The sequence below is a fragment of the Hypanus sabinus genome, chromosome 2, assembly GCF_030144855.1.
Source record: "Hypanus sabinus isolate sHypSab1 chromosome 2, sHypSab1.hap1, whole genome shotgun sequence".
NCBI lineage: Eukaryota > Metazoa > Chordata > Chondrichthyes > Myliobatiformes > Dasyatidae > Hypanus > Hypanus sabinus.
This window is the reverse complement of record NC_082707.1, coordinates 157,606,384-157,626,325: the sequence shown is the minus strand read 5'-3', so window position 1 is coordinate 157,626,325 and position 19,942 is coordinate 157,606,384. Positions and strand designations below refer to the sequence as shown.

Genomic DNA, 19,942 nt, shown 5'->3' with positions numbered 1-19,942 from the left:
GATTAACAAATGAGAAATGGCCTACCCTGACACCTTTCACAGAACTGCTGAGGACGTAAATCAGGCTAACTGAAAAAAAAATCTCCGCTCAGCTACCATCAGCACATCACCTGCAGCACACTCGATTACTGCTACACTACCATAAAAAAAGACCTGCTGTTCCGTTCTTTGACTAAATTTCAGGAAATCTGACTATCTGGCTGCCCTTCTCCTACCTGCATTTAGGCAGACACAAAGGAGCAGGATGCCAGAGTAAGGACAGCAAAATGGTACTCATGGGGGGCAGATGAGGGGCTGTGGGGCTGCTTCAAGTCAGTGGACTAGACCATGTTCATGAACTCATAGAGAACCTGAATGAATACACCACAATTGTCATGACCTTTTAAAAGCCACTCATAGATGAGTGTGTACTCCAGAACGTCATTTAGTCTTCTTCAACCAGAAATTCTGGATGAACCAAGAGATTCAAAATTGTTGGAAGCTAGATCAGTGGAATTCAAGATTGGTGATCCAGGAAAATATAAGCAGTCTAGCTATGACCTCTGGAAAGTCATCTCACCTGCAAATTGTCAATTCTGGACTAAATGATGACAGTTGACCAAATTCAAGGCGATGACAAATTGGCATATAGGGGGAAACTGAAAATCTAACTGAATAGTGCCACAAAACAACCTCTCACTCAAAGTCAACAAAACAAAACAGCTGATATAGGAGGAAGAAGGTGTAGGTCCATAAGCCAGTCCTCATAAGGGGATCGGAGGTAGAGCGAGTCGGTAACTTTAAGTTCCATATCAGAGGATCTGTCCTGAACCAGCACACTAGTGTATCACAAAGAACACACAACAGCATCTCTACTTTCTTAAAGTTTGTGTAGATTTGGCACATCACATAAAACTTCGACAAACTTCTATAGATGCACAGTGGAGAGTATCCTAACTGGTTGCATCATGGCCTGGTATAGAAACAGCTATGTCCAGAGGTGGAAAAGTTGTCAGAAAGTGGTGGATACAGTCAAATCCTTCACAGACTAAACCCTCCCCACCATTGTGCACATTTACATGGAGTGCAACCATAAGAAAGCAGCATCCATCATCAAGGACCCCCACTATCCAGGTCATGCTCTATTCTCACTACTACCATCAGGCATGAGATACAGGAGCCTTGGGTTACACACCAGCAGGTTCAGAAACAGTCTTTACTCAACCATCATGCTCCTGAACTGGCGTGGATAACTTCACTCACCACAACTCTGAATTGATGACACAACCTACAGACTAACTATCAAGGACACCACAACTCATGTTCTCAGTATTATTTACTTGTTTTATTATTTGCAGTTTGTTTCCTTCCACACTTTGGCTGTTTGTGTCTTTGATTATGTATAGGTTTTTAATAAATATATTGTAATTCTTCATATTCCTATAAATACCTGCAAGAAAATGAATCTCAAGATAGTATATGGTAACATATTTGTCCTTTGATTTAAAAAAATTACTTTGACTGGCCCCTTGCTCCATTCTTGACCTTACTAACGAGATGAGACGTGTTATGTAAGTTACTGAGCAAAAGGACTAGATACATTTTATATGTCCACTCTCAGCCAGCTTTATGCTAGTCATACCTCGCACATCTAGCAAAGTTTTTAAATAATAGCAATTAAATGTTTTCTGAAATTATTTTGTTTTTAGATATTTTTGAATGTCTAATATTTTTGGACTTTGTCAATTCTTTGACTGGAGACATTGGGGAACAACTGAAAGACCTAGATGAGAGCACTCTTTGTGGAAGGCCTTCAGCTGGTATGTGGGTGGGGCCGTACTTTCCATTGCTTGTATCCTAGTCATTACCTATGGATTGTTCCACTGGAATGACTGAGGAAGCAACACTGCTAAGTTTGCAGATCTGAAAATAATGCAACACTGGGACTAGCACTTGGAGCGACTGACTTAGAGCAGGATCGATCAACATTCTTAGGGAGTGGGATTATTTTCATTAAGTTTCCTGTGGCTTAGAAGTATAAAATTTAAATAAGAAGTCAATTTGAGGAAGCTCTAAAAATTGTTTACTTTTCCCTTCCTAAACCTTTGCTTAAGTATAAATGAGGTCAATTTAGCATCTTGAAACTACTTATGGTTCAGAATTATTTCACTGGAGGTGTGTATATTTTTTACTTCATATTCTTAGATTTTATTTTTACTTGGCACTTACAGACACTACCTTTTGAAATTCCATTTCAAGGAGGTTGGATTCCAGGGAAGATGCTGACAGTTGAAGGAACTATCAATATGAATATTGACAAGTAAGTTTTGGTGTTTTACCGTGTTTCAAAACGTATTTAATATATGACATGATGTTTTTAACTTCTGTATGGATATTGGTCAATTGTTTGCTGTTTATTGGGACAAACACCTTGCTCAAAAATGTGGCTCATCCTATTTCTATAGTATTTCTCAGCCTCTGAAACTGGTGAAAGGCCTTGACAGAGTGGATGTGGAGGTGATGTTTCCTGTGGTGGTAGAGTCTAACACTCACAGCCTCAGAGGGGCATCCTTTTAGAACGGAGTTGAGATGGAATTTCTTCAGCCAGAGAATGGCGAATCTGTGGAATTTTTTGCCAAGGTAGCTGTGGAGGCCAAGTCTTTATGTATATTTAAGGCAGAGGTTTGTGGATTCTTGATTGGTTAGGGCATGAAGGGATATGGGGAGAAGGCAGGAGATTGAGGCTGAGAGGTAAATTAGATTAGCCATGATGAAATGGCAAAGCAGACTTGATGGGCCAAATGGTTGAATTCTGCTTCTATATCTTTTGCTGTTATGTACTTAATGAGATTAACTCTGCCATATGCCACCAACAGAGAACAATTCAACCTTTATGTGTTTCCTTGCTGTTTGGTCAAATGGTTAGTCCAGTTAATCTCTTTCACACCCTGGAAGTAATGGAAAGCTGTTATCTTCATTTTGTTGGTAATGTCTAGAAGCCAATGTATTGCTGCTTCTCTTTCTTCTGCCACCTCCAATGCAAGATGTATTTCTAAAATGCATTGACTGGTCCCTTCACTTTTTGTCTAGACATGAATTAAGTATATGGGGCCATGATCATACTGCATGGTAGGACGTGCTCAAGGGGCTGAGTGGTCCACTCTTGCTCCGTGTTGAGGTCCACTACAAATCCAGTGAAGCAACCACACACTTCATTAACATCTGCACAAAGGGAAGAGCTTTCCTTGTGTTTAAAATGAGTTGTAATTTTGAGGAAGCTGGCTGTTATTTCTGGCCCTTGCATTTAGCCGTGTTTCTTCTTTAAAATTCTTTTCAAAGTCGTCTTTAGTAACTTTATGATTGGTTCTCTTCACTGCTGAGAATTTGCAGCTCATTCATCCCCCATTGTTCTATGATTCCCTGTTGCTATGTCATCTCACCTACAGCAAGGAATGATGGTATTTGAATGTGAGTTGACTGAAAGAGTGATACTGAGTTTTGGCCCAGAGAAACGAGGGAGAATTCACCTACCAGAAACTCAAATATAACATAAAAGACATAAAAATAGGAGCAAGATAGGCCATCCAGTTCATTTAATATTGGCTTACTGTTCATCACGAGTAATTTTCTACCCCAGTGCCATTTCCCTGCATTAAAGCCTATCCTTTGACTCCTTTAGATATCTTTCAATCTATTTACATCTGATTTGAATGAAATCAGCAACTAAGCAGTCCTCCAAGGCAGAGAATTCTCTAGATTCATCACCTCCTGAGTGAAAGGATTTCTCCTTCTCAGTCTTCGACTATCAGATTCAGATTCAGTTTATTGTCATTTAGAAACCACAAATGCAATGCAGTTAAAAAATGAGACAACGTTCCTCCAGAATGATATCACAAAACAGACTACACCAGAAAATCCACATAACATTTGGCAATCCCTAATCCAGAGTCCGGAGAGGCTGCTGCGTATTTATATCGCACTACCATTTTAGCGCGTTCCCCGGAAAGGAGCTCCACTCCCACCAGACAAAACAAGACCAAAACCTAAAGCTACAAGACCTGCACAAAACCACATAATTACAACATATAGTTATAACAGTGCAAACAATAGCTTAATTGATTAAAAAAAACAGACCATGGGCACAGTAAAAATAGTCCAAAGATGTTGAAAGACTAAGTTCCAAAGAAACTACCATACGGTTTCCACAAGTCCTCAGGGTCCCAATAGACTCGTCATCCCACGCAGGCGGCAGAAGGGAATACTCCTGCTATGGACTTCCATGGCGCCGCCTGACTCAGCCTCGCAGACGCAACACACAGTGAAAGCTCTGTCGAACTCGGCCTCGCAGACGCAACACACACTGAAAGTGACCTGACCGCAGCAGACTCCAAGTCCGTCGAACCTCCGAGCCTCCGACCATCCCCTCTGGCACAGCTTCTCTGAGCACCATCCTCTGCCGAGCTTATTAAGACGCCCCCACCAACGGCCATCGGCAACGCGACCCCGAGGACTGGGGGCCTGTTCTTCCCAGCAGAGACCCGGACCTCACAGCAGCAGCAGCAATGAAGAAGGCAATGATAGCACACGGCACCCCGCTTCACAAATAACAGATAATCAGCTCCGTAGTGGCCGCTGCAAGCTGCGTCGTGCCACCATCTTGGAATATCAACTATCGACTACTTATTTTGAGTTCATGACCCGAGTTTGAGACACCTTGACTGGGAGAAACACCATGAGCCTCCATACTGTGCTTTGTCAAAATCTCTATAATTAACACAGAAGACAAGTTCCATCTATGCCTACTTCTATAGTGGATTTGCAGAAAGGGAAGCTACAAGCTTAGAAAGAGTGAGTATTTCCTTCTTGGAACATGACATTCAATGTAGGTTAGAGCCTTGTGCCTCTGTGTTCCTTCCTAGTAGTGAATTAGTGGAGGTGTTCAACTGAGCCATTTGATGTAGGAAGACCAGAAGTGGAACAGGTTCATGATGTTCTCTCTCTGCAGAACAGTAACCATGAACTCCAGCTTTGTCTAACTTTTGTTTCTTAAATAATAAGGGTTAGGTCAACAACGGTGTTTGAAATGTGTGGAGCACAACTACAGGGCCAGTACATGGAATGTGTGGGTTGTCTTCTGCAGAAAGATTAGACTGGCCAAGCTTGTCTTCCATGGAGTTTAAAAGACTGAGAGGAGTTTGATCCCTGAGGAATCTTGGCATGATAGATTTTCATACGAGGAGTCAGTTCCTTGTAGTAAAATGTAGAATGAAGCATGCCTGGTTGAAAGGGATCACTCATTTAAGACAAGAAGGATTTTTTGTCCCTTAGGGGGTCATGAATTTTCTTCCTCAAAAGACTGTGAAAGAATTCTGAATGACTTTAAGGCAGACTCTTGATTAGCAACAGTTGAAAGGTTAACTGGAGTAGAGTTATACAGCACAAGAACAGGCCATTCGGTCGACTGTCTGTATGCTGACAATTGTGCCAATCTATTGTGATTCCGCATGCCTGCAATATTTCAGAATCAGGTTTAATGTCACTGGCATATGTATTGAAATATGTTGTTTTGCAGCAGCAGTACAATGCAGTGCATAATAAAAACTGTAAATTGTAATAAGAAATATATATTAAAATTTTAATTAATTTTGGCAAAAAGCAAAAAAAAAGAAAAAAATAGTGAGGTGGTATAACTGGATTCATTGCCCATTCAGAAAGTTGTGGGAAAGAAAATGTTCCAAAAACACTGGGTGTGTGTCTTCAGTCTCCTGTATCTCCTTGATGGCAGAAATAAGAAGGCATGCCGTGAGTGATAAGTGTCCTTCATGATGGATGCTACCTTTTTGAGGCGTTGTCTTTTGAAGTTGTCCTTGATGCTGGAGAAGCTAGTGGCCATGATGGAGCTGGATGAGTTTGTAACTTTCTGCAGCTTTTTCCGATCCTTTGGAGTGGCTCCTCCATACCAGACTGTAATGCATCTAGTTAAGATGCTCTCCATGGTGCATCTGTGAAAGTTGCTAGAGTCTCTGGTGACATAAGTCTCCTCAAACTCTTAATGAAATATAACTGCTGTTGTGCCTTCTCTGTAATTCCAGCAATATGTTGGGCCCTGTGTTCCCTCGACTTCCCCTTTCTGAAGTCCACAATCAATTTCATGGTCTTACTGACTTTGTATGCAAGGTTGTTGTTGCAACACTACTCAACAAACTGATCTGTTTTACTCCTGTACACTACTTCTTAACTACCTAAAATTCTGCCAACAATAGTTGTGTCATCGGCAAATTTATAGATAGTATTTGAGCCGTGCCTTTTTGCACGGTCATCCAGGGCAGCGCATCTTTGAAGCTTGCCAATGTTGATTGTCAGTGAGTAGGAGATGTTATTTCCAATCCGCACTGACTGTGTTCTCCTGATGAGGAAGTCAAGGATCTATTTGCAGAGCGAGAAACAGAGGTCCAGGCTTTGGAGCTTGTTGATTAGTACTGAGGGTATGATGGTGTTAAATGCTGAGCTGTAACCAATAAACAGCAGCCTAACATGGGTATCACTTCTGTCCAGGTGATCCAAGGCCAAGTGGAGAGCCAGTGAGATTGCATCTGCTGTAGGCCTACTGTGGTGACTGGCAAATTGTAGTGGGTCCAGGTCCTTGCTTAGGCAGTCATCACCAATCTCTCAAATGTCTTCATCACAGCAGATAATACACCACTGGACAATAGTCACTGAGCAGCTCACCCCGTTCTTCTTGAACCCTGTTAGAATTCTCGTCCTTTTGAAGCGGGTAGGAACCTCTGACTGCAGCAGTGAGAGGGTGAAGATGTCCTGGAATACTCAGGCCAGTTAGTTTGCTCAGGTCTTCACTGCCCTACCAGTTACACCATCAGGGTCTGACACCTTGCGACAGTTCACCCTCTTGAAAGATGTTCTGATGTCTGCCTCCGAGACAGAGATCACAGGGCCAACAGATGCTGTGGGGATTCACACAAGTGTATTTTTATTCTCCCTTTCAAAGCTTGCATGAAGGGTGTTGAGCTCAACTGGGAGTGAAGAATCACAGCCATTGATGATGTTAGGTTTTGCCATGTAGAAAGTAATGGCCTGCAAACCCTGTCAGAGGCTGACATGCATCCAATTCCATCTCTAACTTCAATTGGAATTCTTAAAATAGTTCTCCCAAGGTGTTCCTGGACTTGTTACATTGTTGTGGATCACCAGTCTTAAATGCCACTGACCTAGTATTCAGCAGACTACGTATCTCCTGGTTCATCCACGGGATTTAGTTTGGGTATGTCTGCTATGTTTTCAAAGGCACACACTCGTCCACACAAGTGTTGATGATGTCATGACAATTGTGGCACACTTGTTCAGATTCGAAGATGAATCCCTGAATGTTGTCCAGTCCACCGACTCAGAGCAGTCCTGTCAGCACTCCTCTGCCTCCCCTGACCATGCCTTCTTGGTCCTCACCATTGGTGCTGCAGTCTTTAGTCTTTGGCTGTTCACCAGGAGTAGCAGTACAGCCAAGTTATCAGATTTTCCACAGTGTGAGATAGCACAGTAAGCATTCTTGATGGTGGTATGGCAGTGGTCAAGTGTGTTGGCTCCTCTGGTTCCGCAGGTGATATGTTGGTGGTTGTTTGTCAGAGACGTTTTCTGGTTGAAATGCTAGCAATGATAGGAAAAACATCGGGGTGCGCTGTTTCGTGACTGCTGATCATGGTGATCAGCTCCTCCAGTTCCTTGGCCTGGGGTGGAATGTACATCGCTACCAGGATGATGGCAGAAAACTCCCCTGGCAGATAGAATGGGCACACTTGACCACGAGGTGTTCCAGGTCGGGTAAGCAGGGATGAGACAGAACTGTCAAGTTTGTGCAACACAGTGAGTTAATCATGAAGCATGCTCTGCCTCCTCTACCTGTAAAAGCTGAGCATTTCTGTCTTTGTGGTGGATGGCAAAGTCCTTGGACTGCAGTGCGGTGTTCAAAATGGTGGGTGTGGGCCATGTTTCTAACACAGCAGTCCCTGATGTCACTCCGGTGTTCCAACCTTGTTCTGAGGTCTTCAATTTTATTTTCCAGAGACTGTACATTTGCAAGCAGAATAATGGAGAGTGGGGGTCCAAGGGTTCTGTATTACAATTGTACCTGCTTTCCTCACTTCCTTTTTCTTAAAGGGGAACTGCACTCATAACCTGATTTTGCTGTCCAGGGCCTTCCTATTGTAAGGATGAATAGTTTTTTAAAAGTCTTAAAATGATGTTGCTTACTTAAGTACATAGTACACAGTGTGCCTACTGTGGATTTCAGCTGTGGTAGTCCCAAACGGGAATATTTGATGATTCCCTTCGGAGCTGCACGCTAAGTGTTATCACTGCCATTTTGTAATAATATTCCTTGTTTGAGTACCTGTGCAGATGCTTCTTAAATATTATTATTGTTCCTGCCTCTACCATTTCTTCTGGCAGTTCTTTCCAGAAAATAAGTACTCTTTGTGTAAAGAGTACATTCAATGTCTCCCTCCTGTGGTCTGAAGTTCCGATCTCTTCAAAAAGGCATCTGTTGTACAGGTACCCAAGAACAGCATGGGATCTATCCCAGTGACTTCTGTCTAGTAGTGATTACATTAACTGAAATGAAGAGATTGACTGTGATGGAAATTAGTTCCTGTATCTCCGAGATGATCTGGATCCACGTCAGTTTGCCTATACCCACAACAGGTCAAGAGCAGATGTGATTTCTTTGGCTCTTCACTCTGCTCTGGCTCATCCAGATAACTGGAACGTAGTATTTCAAGAATAGCTACTTCCATTCAACCATTCCATTCTTGAAACAACTGCCACAGGCATGGTTACTAGAGTTTATGACCACTTCAATCCACTGGGAGGAGCACAGCAAGTCAGATAACATCTGTGGAGACAACGTCTTCATTTTCCTGTTCCTCCTCAGCCGATGATATGTACTTGTACACCATGGTCTCTCTGCTCAACAACTTTCCTCAGTACTCTGCTATTTCCTGCAAATGCCCTGACCTGGTTTAAATTTTCAAATACATCACCTTGTCCACGTTAATCCTGGATGACATATATTGCATTGTAACCTTGGACAACCTTCTTCACTGTCCACTGTATCACCAATTTTGTTGTCATCTGCAAACTTGGCAATCCTGCTACCTACACTCTCATTCAAATCATTAATACATAAGACAGACAGCGAAGGACCCAGCACCAATCCCTGTGGCATATGAATGGTCGCAGACCTCCAATCTGAAAAACAGCTCTCTCCAACCACCTTCTGGCTCTTACCACCAAGCCAGTTTTGCTAACCTGCCCTGCATCCCGTGCATTCCAACCTCTGGGCCAGCCTACCATGCTGCACCTTGCACAGGGTCTGAGATGCAGAGTGATGATCACAATCAGATGAATAGTGGACCAGGCTTGAAGGATTGAGGGAGTTGCTCATTCTTTTTCTTCTCCTTAAGGCCATCACCTCTACTGGGGCATAGGCTGTTAGCTTCCCCTTTCACCACACAACTTCATACGTCTCCTAGAAGAAGATTCTTCCTGTCCTAGAGATGAGGTCTTTGGAGCTTCAGCTGGGTGTTTCTGTAGCTCTGGGTTTTTTGGGATGGGGTTGCTAGCCCCATGCCCAAGCACCCTCCTTTCACAATTGAGTTTGGGACTGTCCATGGCAGAGTTGCCTGCTCCTAATTTATACTAGTGAGGGTGACTGTTACACAGCTCCAGTAAACTGTGTTATCAGAGTTAGATTGCAAGACCATAAGACAAAGGAGCAGAATTAGGACATTCAGCCCATTGAGCCCCACTCCCAACATATCGATGTAGTCACAAAGAAGGCAAGACAGCGGCTATACTTCATTAGGAGTTTGAAGAGATTTGGCATATCAACAAATACACTCAAACTTCTATAGATGTATTGTGGAGAGCATTCTGACAGGCTGCATCACTGTCTGGTATGGAGGGGCTACTGCACGGGACTGTCCATTATTAAGGACTCCTAGCACCCAGGACATGCCCTTTTCTCAGTGTTACCATCACATAGGAGGTACAGAAGCCTGAGGACACACACTGAGCGATTCAGGAACAGCTTCTTCCCCTCTGCCACCCGATTCCTAAATGGACATTGAACTCTTGGATACTACCTCACTTTTTTTTTAACTTTTTGTTTCTGTTTTTCGCACATTTTAAAAAATCTATTCAATATACATATTTTGTAATTGATGTATTCATTGTTATTATTACCTTCTTTTATATTATGTATTGGATTGAAGTACTGCTGCTAAGTTAACAAATTTCATGCCTATGCCGGTGATAATAAACCTGATTCTGATTCTGCTCCAACATTCCATCATGGCAGATCCCAGATCCTACTTAACCCCATATACTTGCCCTCTCGCCATAACCTTTGATTAGGAAACTATCAACTTCCACCTTAAGTATACACACGGACTTGGCCTCCACCGCAGTCTGTGACAGAGTTCTGGTGCTTTTTTTTGTGTGGAGTTTGCATGTTCTTCCTGTGACCAACTGGATTTTCTTGCAATCTCTCCCTCACACAGTCAACAAGATAAATTAAGTAACCATTGTAAATTGCCTCATAATTGTGAGTAGTAGGAGAATTGGTAGGCCAATTTATCTGAGAGAGGATAGGTTATACTATAATCATTACAGGGAAATAAGTAGAATTAAATGAATAGGATTGGCTGAGTGGATTTAGTCGGCCAAATAGCCTTCTACCTCATTTGAAGATATGCAAACATACCTCTTAAGTTGAATGACTTGCTTACTGGTGCACATAAAATAGAAAGCAGAACAATTTTTTGTTTACCTTTTATTTTCATAGGTTTGCCATTAATGTCTGTGCCGGCCAGGATATTGTTTTCCATTTTAACGTTCGCTTCAGGGAAGATGGCCATCATCAGGTTATTGTTCGAAATAGCAAGATCAATAATGTTTGGGGTAATGAGGAAAGAGCTATACCACACTTTCCATTCAGGAAAGGAGAACGTTTTGAGGTAAGTAGACTACACTATATATCTTCCTCTTTTATTGATGACTAGTTGCCCCCCCAAAAAAAACTAATATTGTGGCATGCTAGTAGAAAAAAAATGATATTATTTGATTTTAACTAATTAAAAATGGTTAAAATGGTTGGATGCTTTGGATATGGGAAATCCCCATCCATGTCTTCCTGAGCAACCTGGATCAGCAGTTTCCTGGGTAGCAAGCTGATGCATAATTACAGCAGGTTGCTGGCAGGATTCCTGAAGTGACCACGAGGGAGGGTTTCTACTGACTTTGTAATGCAGCATGGGCACCTAGAAAAATGGAGCAATGCAGGACGGAGGCCTTGTTCTAAGGCCTAAGAATAAGCAAAAAGGCTGATGCGTTGTCCTGTACTTCCATTTACCACCACACATGGTATCTGAACCCAATGGAGCTGGCTGTAAATATTATGAAGTATTTAATATATCAGATTTTTGTGCCTCTGTGATCCATTTGACTGGTAGTTGCCTTTAATACAACATAGTTGTATTTTAGAGGCATCATACATCTGCTTAATAATCTTATATTTTGCCAGTGTTTGATGCATCTAAGAAGAAAATTAGTGCTTGGGGACATGTGGAGAGTATTCATATTGGGTCTGGGTACACTGCTCCCTCAAGGTCCTCTAATACTGTTTCCCATTTCATAGTCTTTAGATGTTGCCCTGTTATTTGAATATGATTGTGTGGCTAATATCTATAAAAACCCTGACATTCTTTTGCTCTGTGATGGGTCCTGGTTTCTTTCCATGATTGGTTAACCATAGAATACGACAGCACAGTACAGGCCCTTCAGCTCTCCATGATGTGCCGACTCTGTCCTTCCCTCATTTACACATGCAGATAATGTGCCTTCAACAGACACAAATGATATTTTCCTTCATTGATAAACCTGCCTTATGCATCCCTACATTTCTGATCGATAAGCTATAAAACCTGGGCCTCTATACCTCCCTCTGAAATTGGATCTTCAACTTCCTAACCAGAAGACCACAATCTGCGCGAATTGGTGACAGTATTTCCTCCTCGCTGATGATTAACACTGGCGCACCTCAGGGATGTGTGCTTAGCCCACTGCTCTACTTCCTCGACAACCATGACTGATACAGTCATGGTTATTCTTAGCGACACGCTAAGTTTAGCTCAAATGCCATCCGTCAATTTGCTGACGATACAACCATTGTTGGTAGAATTTCAGATGGAGGCTAGAGGGCGTACAGAAGCGAGATATACCAGCTAGTTGAGTGGCGTTGCAGCACAACCTGTCACTCAATCTCAGGACTTCAGGGAGGGTAAGATGAGGGAACACAAGCCAATCCTCATAGAGGGATCAGAAGTGGAGAGAGTGAGCAATTTCAAGTTCCTGGGTGTCAAGATCTCTGAGGGATCTAACCTGGTCGCAACAGATTGATGCAGCTATAAAGATGGCAAGACAGTGGCTATACTTCATTAGGAATTTGAAGGGATTTGGTTTGTCACCTAAAACACTCGTAAACTTCTATAGATGTACAGTGGAGAGCATTCTGACAGGCTGCATCACTGTCTGATATTGGGGGGGGTGGTCGGGGCTACTGCACAGGATTGAATTAAGCTACAGAAAGTTGTAAAATGAGCTACATCTTTGGTACCAGCCTTTGTATTATCCAAGACATCTTCAAGGAGCGCTGCCTCAGAAAGGCGGTGTCCATTAATAAGGACCCCCACCACCCAGGACATGCCCTCTTCTCATTGTTACCATCAAGAAGGAGATACAGAAATCTGAAGACACGCACTCAGTGATTCAGGAACAGCTTCTTCCCCTCTGCTATCCGATTCCTAAATGGACATTGAACCCATGAACACTACCTCACTTTTTTATTATTTCTGTTTTTGCACTATTTTTAATTTAACAATTTTATATATATATATATATACAACAACACACACAATGCTGGTGGAACACAGCAGGCCAGGCAGCATCTATAGGAGAAGTACTGTAGACATTTCGGGCCGAGACCCTTCGTCAGGACTAACCGAAAGGAAAGATAGTAAGAGATTTGAAAGTAGTGGGGGGAGGGGGAAATGCGAAATGATAGGAGAAGACCGGAGGGGGTGGGATGAAGCTAAGAGCTGGAAAGGTGATAGGCGAAAGTGATACAGAGCTGGAGAAGGGAAAGTATCATAGAACGGGAGGCTTCGGGAGAAAGAAAGGTGGGGGGAAGCACCAGAGGGAGATGGAGAACAGGCAAACAACTAAATATGTCAGGGATGGGCTAAGAAGGGGAGGAGGGGCATTAACGGAAGTTAGAGAAGTCAATGTTCATGCCGTCAGGTTGGAGGCTACCCAGCCGGTATATAAGGTGTTGTTCCTCCAACCTGAGTTTGGATTCATTTTGACAATAGAGGAGGCCATGGATAGACATATCAGAATGAGAATGGGACGTGGAATTAAAATGTGTGGCCACTGGGAGATCGTGCTTTTTCTGGTGGACCGAGCGCAGGTGTACAGCGAAATGGTCTCCCAGTCTGCGTTGGGTCTTACCAATATAGAAAAGGTCACACCGGGAGCACCGGATGCAGTATACCACACCAGCTGACTCACAGGTGAACTGTCGCCTCAACTGGAAGGACTGTCTGGGGCCCTGAATGGTGGTGAGGGAGGAAGTGTAAGGGCAGGTGTAGCACTTGTTCCGTTCACAAGGATAATTGCCAGGAGGGAGATTGGTGGGAAGGGATTGGGGGGTACGAGTGGATAATGGAGTCGCTTAGGGAGCGATCCCTGTGAAAATCAGAAAGGGGGGAGGAGGGAAAGATGTGCTTGGTAGTGGGATTCCGTTGGAGGTGGCGGAAGTTACGGAGAATTATACGTTGGACCTGGAGGCTGGTGGGGTGTAGGTGAGGACAAGGGGAACCCTATCCCGAGTGGGGTGGCGGGTGTATGGGGTGAGGGCAGATGTGCGGGAAATGGGAGAGATGCATTTGAGAGCAGAGTTGATGGTGGACGAAGGGAAGCCCCTTTGTTTTAAAAAAGGAAGATATCTCCTTCATCCTGGAATGAAAAGCCTCATCCTGAGAGCAGATGCGGCGGAGACGGAGGAATTGTGAGAAGGGGATAGCATTTTTGCAAGAGACAGGGTGGGAAGAGGAATAGTCCAGGTAGCTGTGAGAGTCTGTAGGCTTATAGTAGATATCAGTATATAGGCCGTCTCCAGAGATGGAGACAGAAAGATAAAGAAAGGGGAGGGAGGTGTCTGAAATGGACCAGGTAAATTTGAGGGCTGGGTGAAAGTTAGAGGCAAAGTTAATGAAGTCGACGAGCTCAGCATGCGTGCAGGATGCAGCACCAATGTAGTCGTCGATGTAGTGAAGGAAAAAAGGGGGATGGATACCGGTATAAACTTGGAACATGGACTGTTCAACAAAGCCAACAAAAAGGCAAGCATAACTGGGACCCATACGGGTGCCTATGGCTACACCCTTGGTTTGGAGGAAGTGGGAGGAGCCAAAGGAAAAATGATTGAGAGTACGAACTAATTCTGCTAGACGGAGGAGAGTGGTGGTAGAGGGGAATTGGTTAGGTCTGGAATCCAAAAAGAAGCGAAGAGCTTCGAGACCATCTTGGTGGGAGATAGAGGTATATAGGGACTGGACGTCCATGGTGAAAATAAGGCGGTGGGGGCCAGGGAATTTAAAATCATTGAAAAAATTCAGAGCATGAGAAGTGTCACGAACATAGGTGGGAAGAGATTGAACAAGGGGGGATAAGACAGTGTCAAGGTATGCAAAAATGAGTTCAGTGGGGCAGGAGCAAGCTGAGGCAGTAGGTCTACCTGGACAGGCAGGTTTGTGGATCTTGGGTAGGAGGTAGAAACGGGAAGTGGGGGGTGTGGGAACTATGAGGTTTGTGGCAGTGGATGGGAGATCCCCAGAGCTGATAAGGTTGGTGATGGTATAGGAGACAATGGCTTGGTGCTCCTTAGTGAGGTCATGATCGGGGTAAATAAGAGGAGGTATTAGAGAGTTGTCGCTGTGCCTCGGCCAGGTAGAGGTCAGTGCGCCAGACAACAACAGCTCCTTCCTTATCAGCAGGTTTTATAGTGAGGTTGGGATTGGTGCAGAAATGGAAATCTCCCATTTTCCGCACATCTGCCCTCACCCCATCCACCTGCCAACCCACTCGGGATAGGGTTCCCCTTGTCCTCACTTACCACCCCACCAGCCTCCAGGTCCAACGTATAATTCTCCGTAACTTCCGCCACCTCCAACGGGATCCCACTACTGAGCACATCTTTCCCTCCCCCACTCTTTCTGCTTTTCGCAGGGATCGCTCCCTAGGCGACTCCATTGTCCACTCATCCCCCCCCCCCCATCCCTTCCCACTGATCTCCATCCTGGCAATTATCCTTGTGAACGGAACAAGTGCTACACCTGCCCTTACACTTCCTCCCTCACCACCATTCAGGGCCCCAGACAGTCCTTCCAGGTGAGGTGACACTTCAACTGTGAGTCAGCTGGTGTGGTATACTGTGTCCGGTGCTCCTGGTGTGGCCTTTTCTATATTGGTGAGACCCAACGCAGACTGGGAGACCATTTCGCTGAACACCTGCGCTTGGTCCACCAGAAAAAGCAGGATCTCCCAGTAGCCACACATTTTAATTCCACATCCCATTCCCATTCTGATATGTCTATCCATGGCCTCCTCTACTGTCAAAATGAATCCAAACTCAGGTTGGAGGAACAACACCTTATATACCGGCTGGGTAGTCTCCAACCTGATGGCATGAACACTGACTTCTCTAACTTCCATTAATGCCCCTCCTTCCCTTCATAGCCCATCCCTGACATATTTAGTTGTTTGCCTGTTCTCCATCTCCCTCTGATGCTTCCCCTCACCTTTCTTTCTCCCGAGGCCTCCCATCCCAGGATCCAGCTCTGTATCACTTTCGCCTATCACCTTTCCAGCTCTTAGCTTCATCCCACCCCCTCCGGTCTTCTCCTATCATTTCGCATTTCCCCCTCCCCCCACTACTTCCAAATCTCTTACTACCTTTCCTTTCAGTTAGTCCTGACAAAGGGTCTCACCCGAAACGTCGACAGTACTTGACTGGCCTGCTGTGTTCCACCAGCATTTTGTGTGTGTTGTTGTATGAATTTTCAGCATCTGCAGATTTCCTCGTGTTTGATATATATATACACTGTATTTTTTCTATATTATCATGTATTGCAATGTTCTGATGCCACATATTTAAAACTGATTGTGATTCTGACTATTGCTTCTAATTTACGTTCATTCTTCTAGCTACTAACTGCAGTAACATAAGACCTCAAACTGAATCTTTGTGGTTGAAAGAATGGCTTGGGGCCCTGTGCACTTAAGTAATGTCAGTACTACAAACATACATCAACTTATTTTATGAAGAAAATGAATCCACCTCTTTTGTTTGAAAGACGTGAAAGGATAACCTTAAATTTGGATGCTTTAGGGTGTATTATTTTAAAAATTAATTGTGAAGTGTTCCAGTTTAATATTTGATTGTACACTGAGAGCTTTTAAGAAAAATAATTTCTTTCAACGGACTAGTTTTGGACTCTGTTGTGAATTTCCATAATTTCTTGGGTCTTGGATTCCAAATATCGTAAATTCCAGTGTATAAGCCGACCTCCCATTTTCAAGGTTAAAAAAGTGATTTTTTCATGTTACCTTTGTCTAAGCTGACCCCTCTTGTAGAGGTTTTTGATTTAACCGGAAAAGATCACAAGATCTCACATGCCAGTACTCAGCTTGCTGGATCCGGAACCTGGAAATTTTGTGATTTCTGGAACCAGTACCTGCTGAGAAAATAGGCCTACACATTGTAGAGCGTTATAAGTGAATTCTTAATAAATAAATCAGGGAGGGAAGTTTCGGATTAGGTTCCCAATGGAAAAGAATCCTCTGAAATGTAACCCCCATGAAACCATTTAGCACCCATCGTAATCTCGTTAAAACATAACACAGGGTGACGGGATCAGTATGTGTACTCAGTATTGAGTTTGCGACCACCATATACAAGAGATTAAAATGAATGCAATATGATGCTGGCTTCAAGCTGAAGGTTGTTGATTTTGCAAAAGGAACAAATTATTCTGCAGCTGCTAAGAAGTTTAATATAAACAAGAAACAAGTGAGAGAGTGGAGAAAGGCAGAGGACACACTGAGGGAAATGCCAAAGACGAAATGTGCAAACCACGGGACAAAGTGCCAGTGGCCAGAACTGGAAGACGAAGTTTTAGAGTGCGTGAGTCACCAGCGATCATCTGGATACATTGTTACCGGAGAAATGATTCGAGTTCAAGCGTTAAAATGGGTCGAAAAACAGCATGAGGTCAGCAAAAATTTCAAAGCTACGCGAAGTTGGTGCTCCCGATTTATGAATAGACGTGATCTTGTGTTGAGACAAAAAACAATGCTCAGAAAATTCCCATGGGGTGGTGTTGTTTACATTCAAGAACACTGCTGGATGGACGAAGCAGGTTGCTTGAAGTGGGTTAAAGAGGTGTAGCATCAACGTCCCGAAGGTTTCAGGAAGGAAAAGACACTACTTGTCTGGGACGTGTTCAAAGCGCACTTGTCGGGCGAGACAAAAGCAGCATTGAAAGCTGAAATTACAAACATTGCAGTCATCCCCGGTGGTTTGATGTCTGTGCTCCAGCCACTAGATGCGAGTTTAAGCAAACCATTCAAAGAATTTATGCGTCGACAGTAGAATGAATTTGATTCAAAAATAGCTAATAAATGCGACCTGTTTTCTGTGTATTCTTTTTTCCAAAGTTGACACCCTCTGTATAAGCCAACCCCCTAATTTTAGGGCCAAAATTTAGGGCCAAATTCTCGGCTTATACACCAGAATTTATGGTAATGATTTGAATCTCCAAGGAGAGATGTTTTCTCATTTCTTCTTGGCTTAAATTTATGGTAATGATTTGAATCTCCAAGGAGAGATGTTTTCTCATTTCTTCTTGGCTTAAATATCCTCATGTCTTTTTCTAGCTTGACTAACTTTAAAGTTTATAGTCCCAACTGGTTTTAAGTTCTTGCATGCCCCCAGCCATTATCTGACTAAATCTGAATACAAACATCAGTAAAAATACATTTTTTGAGGTAAATTTTGGTGCTTGGAAGTAGGTACAGAGGAGATATCAGGTGCAAGTTTTTTTTATGCATAGAGTGGTGAGTGTGTAGAATGGGCTGCCAGCGGTGGTGATGGAGGCAGATACGATAGGGTCGTTTAAGAGACTCTTGAATAGGTACATGGAGCTTAGAAAAATAGAGGGCTATGGGTGACCCAAGGTAGTTCTAAGGTAAGTACATGTTTGGCACAGCTTTGCGGGCCAAAGGGCCTGTATTGTGCTGTAGGTTTTCTATGTAAATTGTGTTAAATTATCATTGCAAAGGCTAAGGGATGGTGAGGTGAGTTTGGGGGATGTATCGATGCAGATACAGTTCTGATACTCATACAGCCAGCCCAGCAGCAAACTTGGATTGCTCTGGGCACCGTAAGGAGAAGTTAGTGCCCGGGCAGAGGAGACTCAATTCCGATACTCGTGCAGCTGGCCCAGGTGCGAAGTTGGATCATTCTGGGTGCTGAGCTCATTTGAAGAGCTTGACGGTGGCTTCAGACTTGTCGACGAAATCTGGGGCTGGAGCAAGTCACAGGGCAGTGTGGTCTGGACCTGAGGCCCTTCACAGCAGCAATGCCTATGTCCTAGTGTGAGGTACAATGAGCTGTTTAGACAATTTAAATGCCAGCCCAGATCGGAGATGAGAGCTGATTTTGCTCGCTCTCCACGATGTTCACACCTCTCTGGAACCTTTTGCTGTTCCGTCATTGGGTCAGTTTAAACACTGACCTAGATAGACTGAAAAGACAGGGTGTCAGGACGAGAGCTAATTTCGCTCATTCTCCACGATGGTCATCTCCCTGGCGCTGAGGCCATGAAGACTGCCCTGGCTTCCTGCTAATATGATGAACTGATAAGTGAGGCTTTGGGCATGCTCCGGGGTTCAGATCTGAGAAATCATTTTTGATTCGGAAAGCTGTTCACTTCTGTCAGTACCTCCAGTTGAACTCTGTCTTTTTGTGTGTTTCCCCCCCCCCCCGCTGTCAGTCTGTGGTTTTGTATTGCCATATTGCTCCTGTCCCCACTCCTGCTCTACTCCAGCCCCTGTATCACTGAGTACTCCGTCTCTCACCTGTTTCTCATTGTTACCTGTATTGCTGCCACATTGTGCTCCACCTATCATCTGCCTCTCTGTTTACTGCTCAGTGTATTTCAGTCCTGTGTCAGCTGTTTGTTGCCAGATTGTGCCAGTGAGTTTTCCTGAGCCTTTCCAGCATCTGTATCTGAACCATGTCTGTCTGAATACTGACTCTGCCTGTTTCCCAATTCTGGTTTTTGGATTTCTCTGGATGTTTTGATCTCTGCCTGAACTTTGATGCTGACTTTGTTTGTACCTCGTGATTTGTTACTTAATTAATATCACTGTGTGCCCAGTACCGGGTCTGTGATTGGATCCAGCATCCTGACAAATTCAATTATTTGCATGTATTTTTTTTTCTGTCTCTTGTGCATCGTGTGTTGGTGTTTTACTTTTATTATGGTTTTTTTAATTGGGTTCTATTGGGTTTCTTGTTTTGTGGCTACCTCTGAGCAAGCAAATCTCAAGGCTCTATAATTTATACATTCTTTGATAATAAATGTAAATGAATCACAAGTTTATTCCTGATGGAAGAAAAAGTTGGCTATCCTTCTGAAAATGCCCTAACCTTGCTTATTTTTGAAAGGAATTTGTTTTTTCCGGTCATTAAAATAATCAGAAGTTACTGTCTCAGTCCTGTTTCCCTAGCATTCATTATACATCCCATCACATTTTCACTATGGGCTGT

The 19,942-nt window shown here is 43.5% G+C and overlaps 1 protein-coding gene across 3 annotated transcripts in view; it reads left to right on the top strand.

Annotated features, from left to right (window-relative positions):
- lgals3b (lectin, galactoside binding soluble 3b) overlaps positions 1-19,942 on the top strand; it is a 39,784-nt gene that overhangs the window by 9,262 nt on the left and 10,580 nt on the right. For all 3 annotated transcript variants that reach the window (XM_059957559.1, XM_059957551.1, XM_059957568.1), the window contains 2 exons: positions 2,211-2,299; positions 10,835-11,006. In XM_059957559.1, the coding sequence (XP_059813542.1) occupies positions 2,211-2,299; positions 10,835-11,006 (261 nt within the window). The remainder of the gene's footprint in view (positions 1-2,210; positions 2,300-10,834; positions 11,007-19,942) is intronic.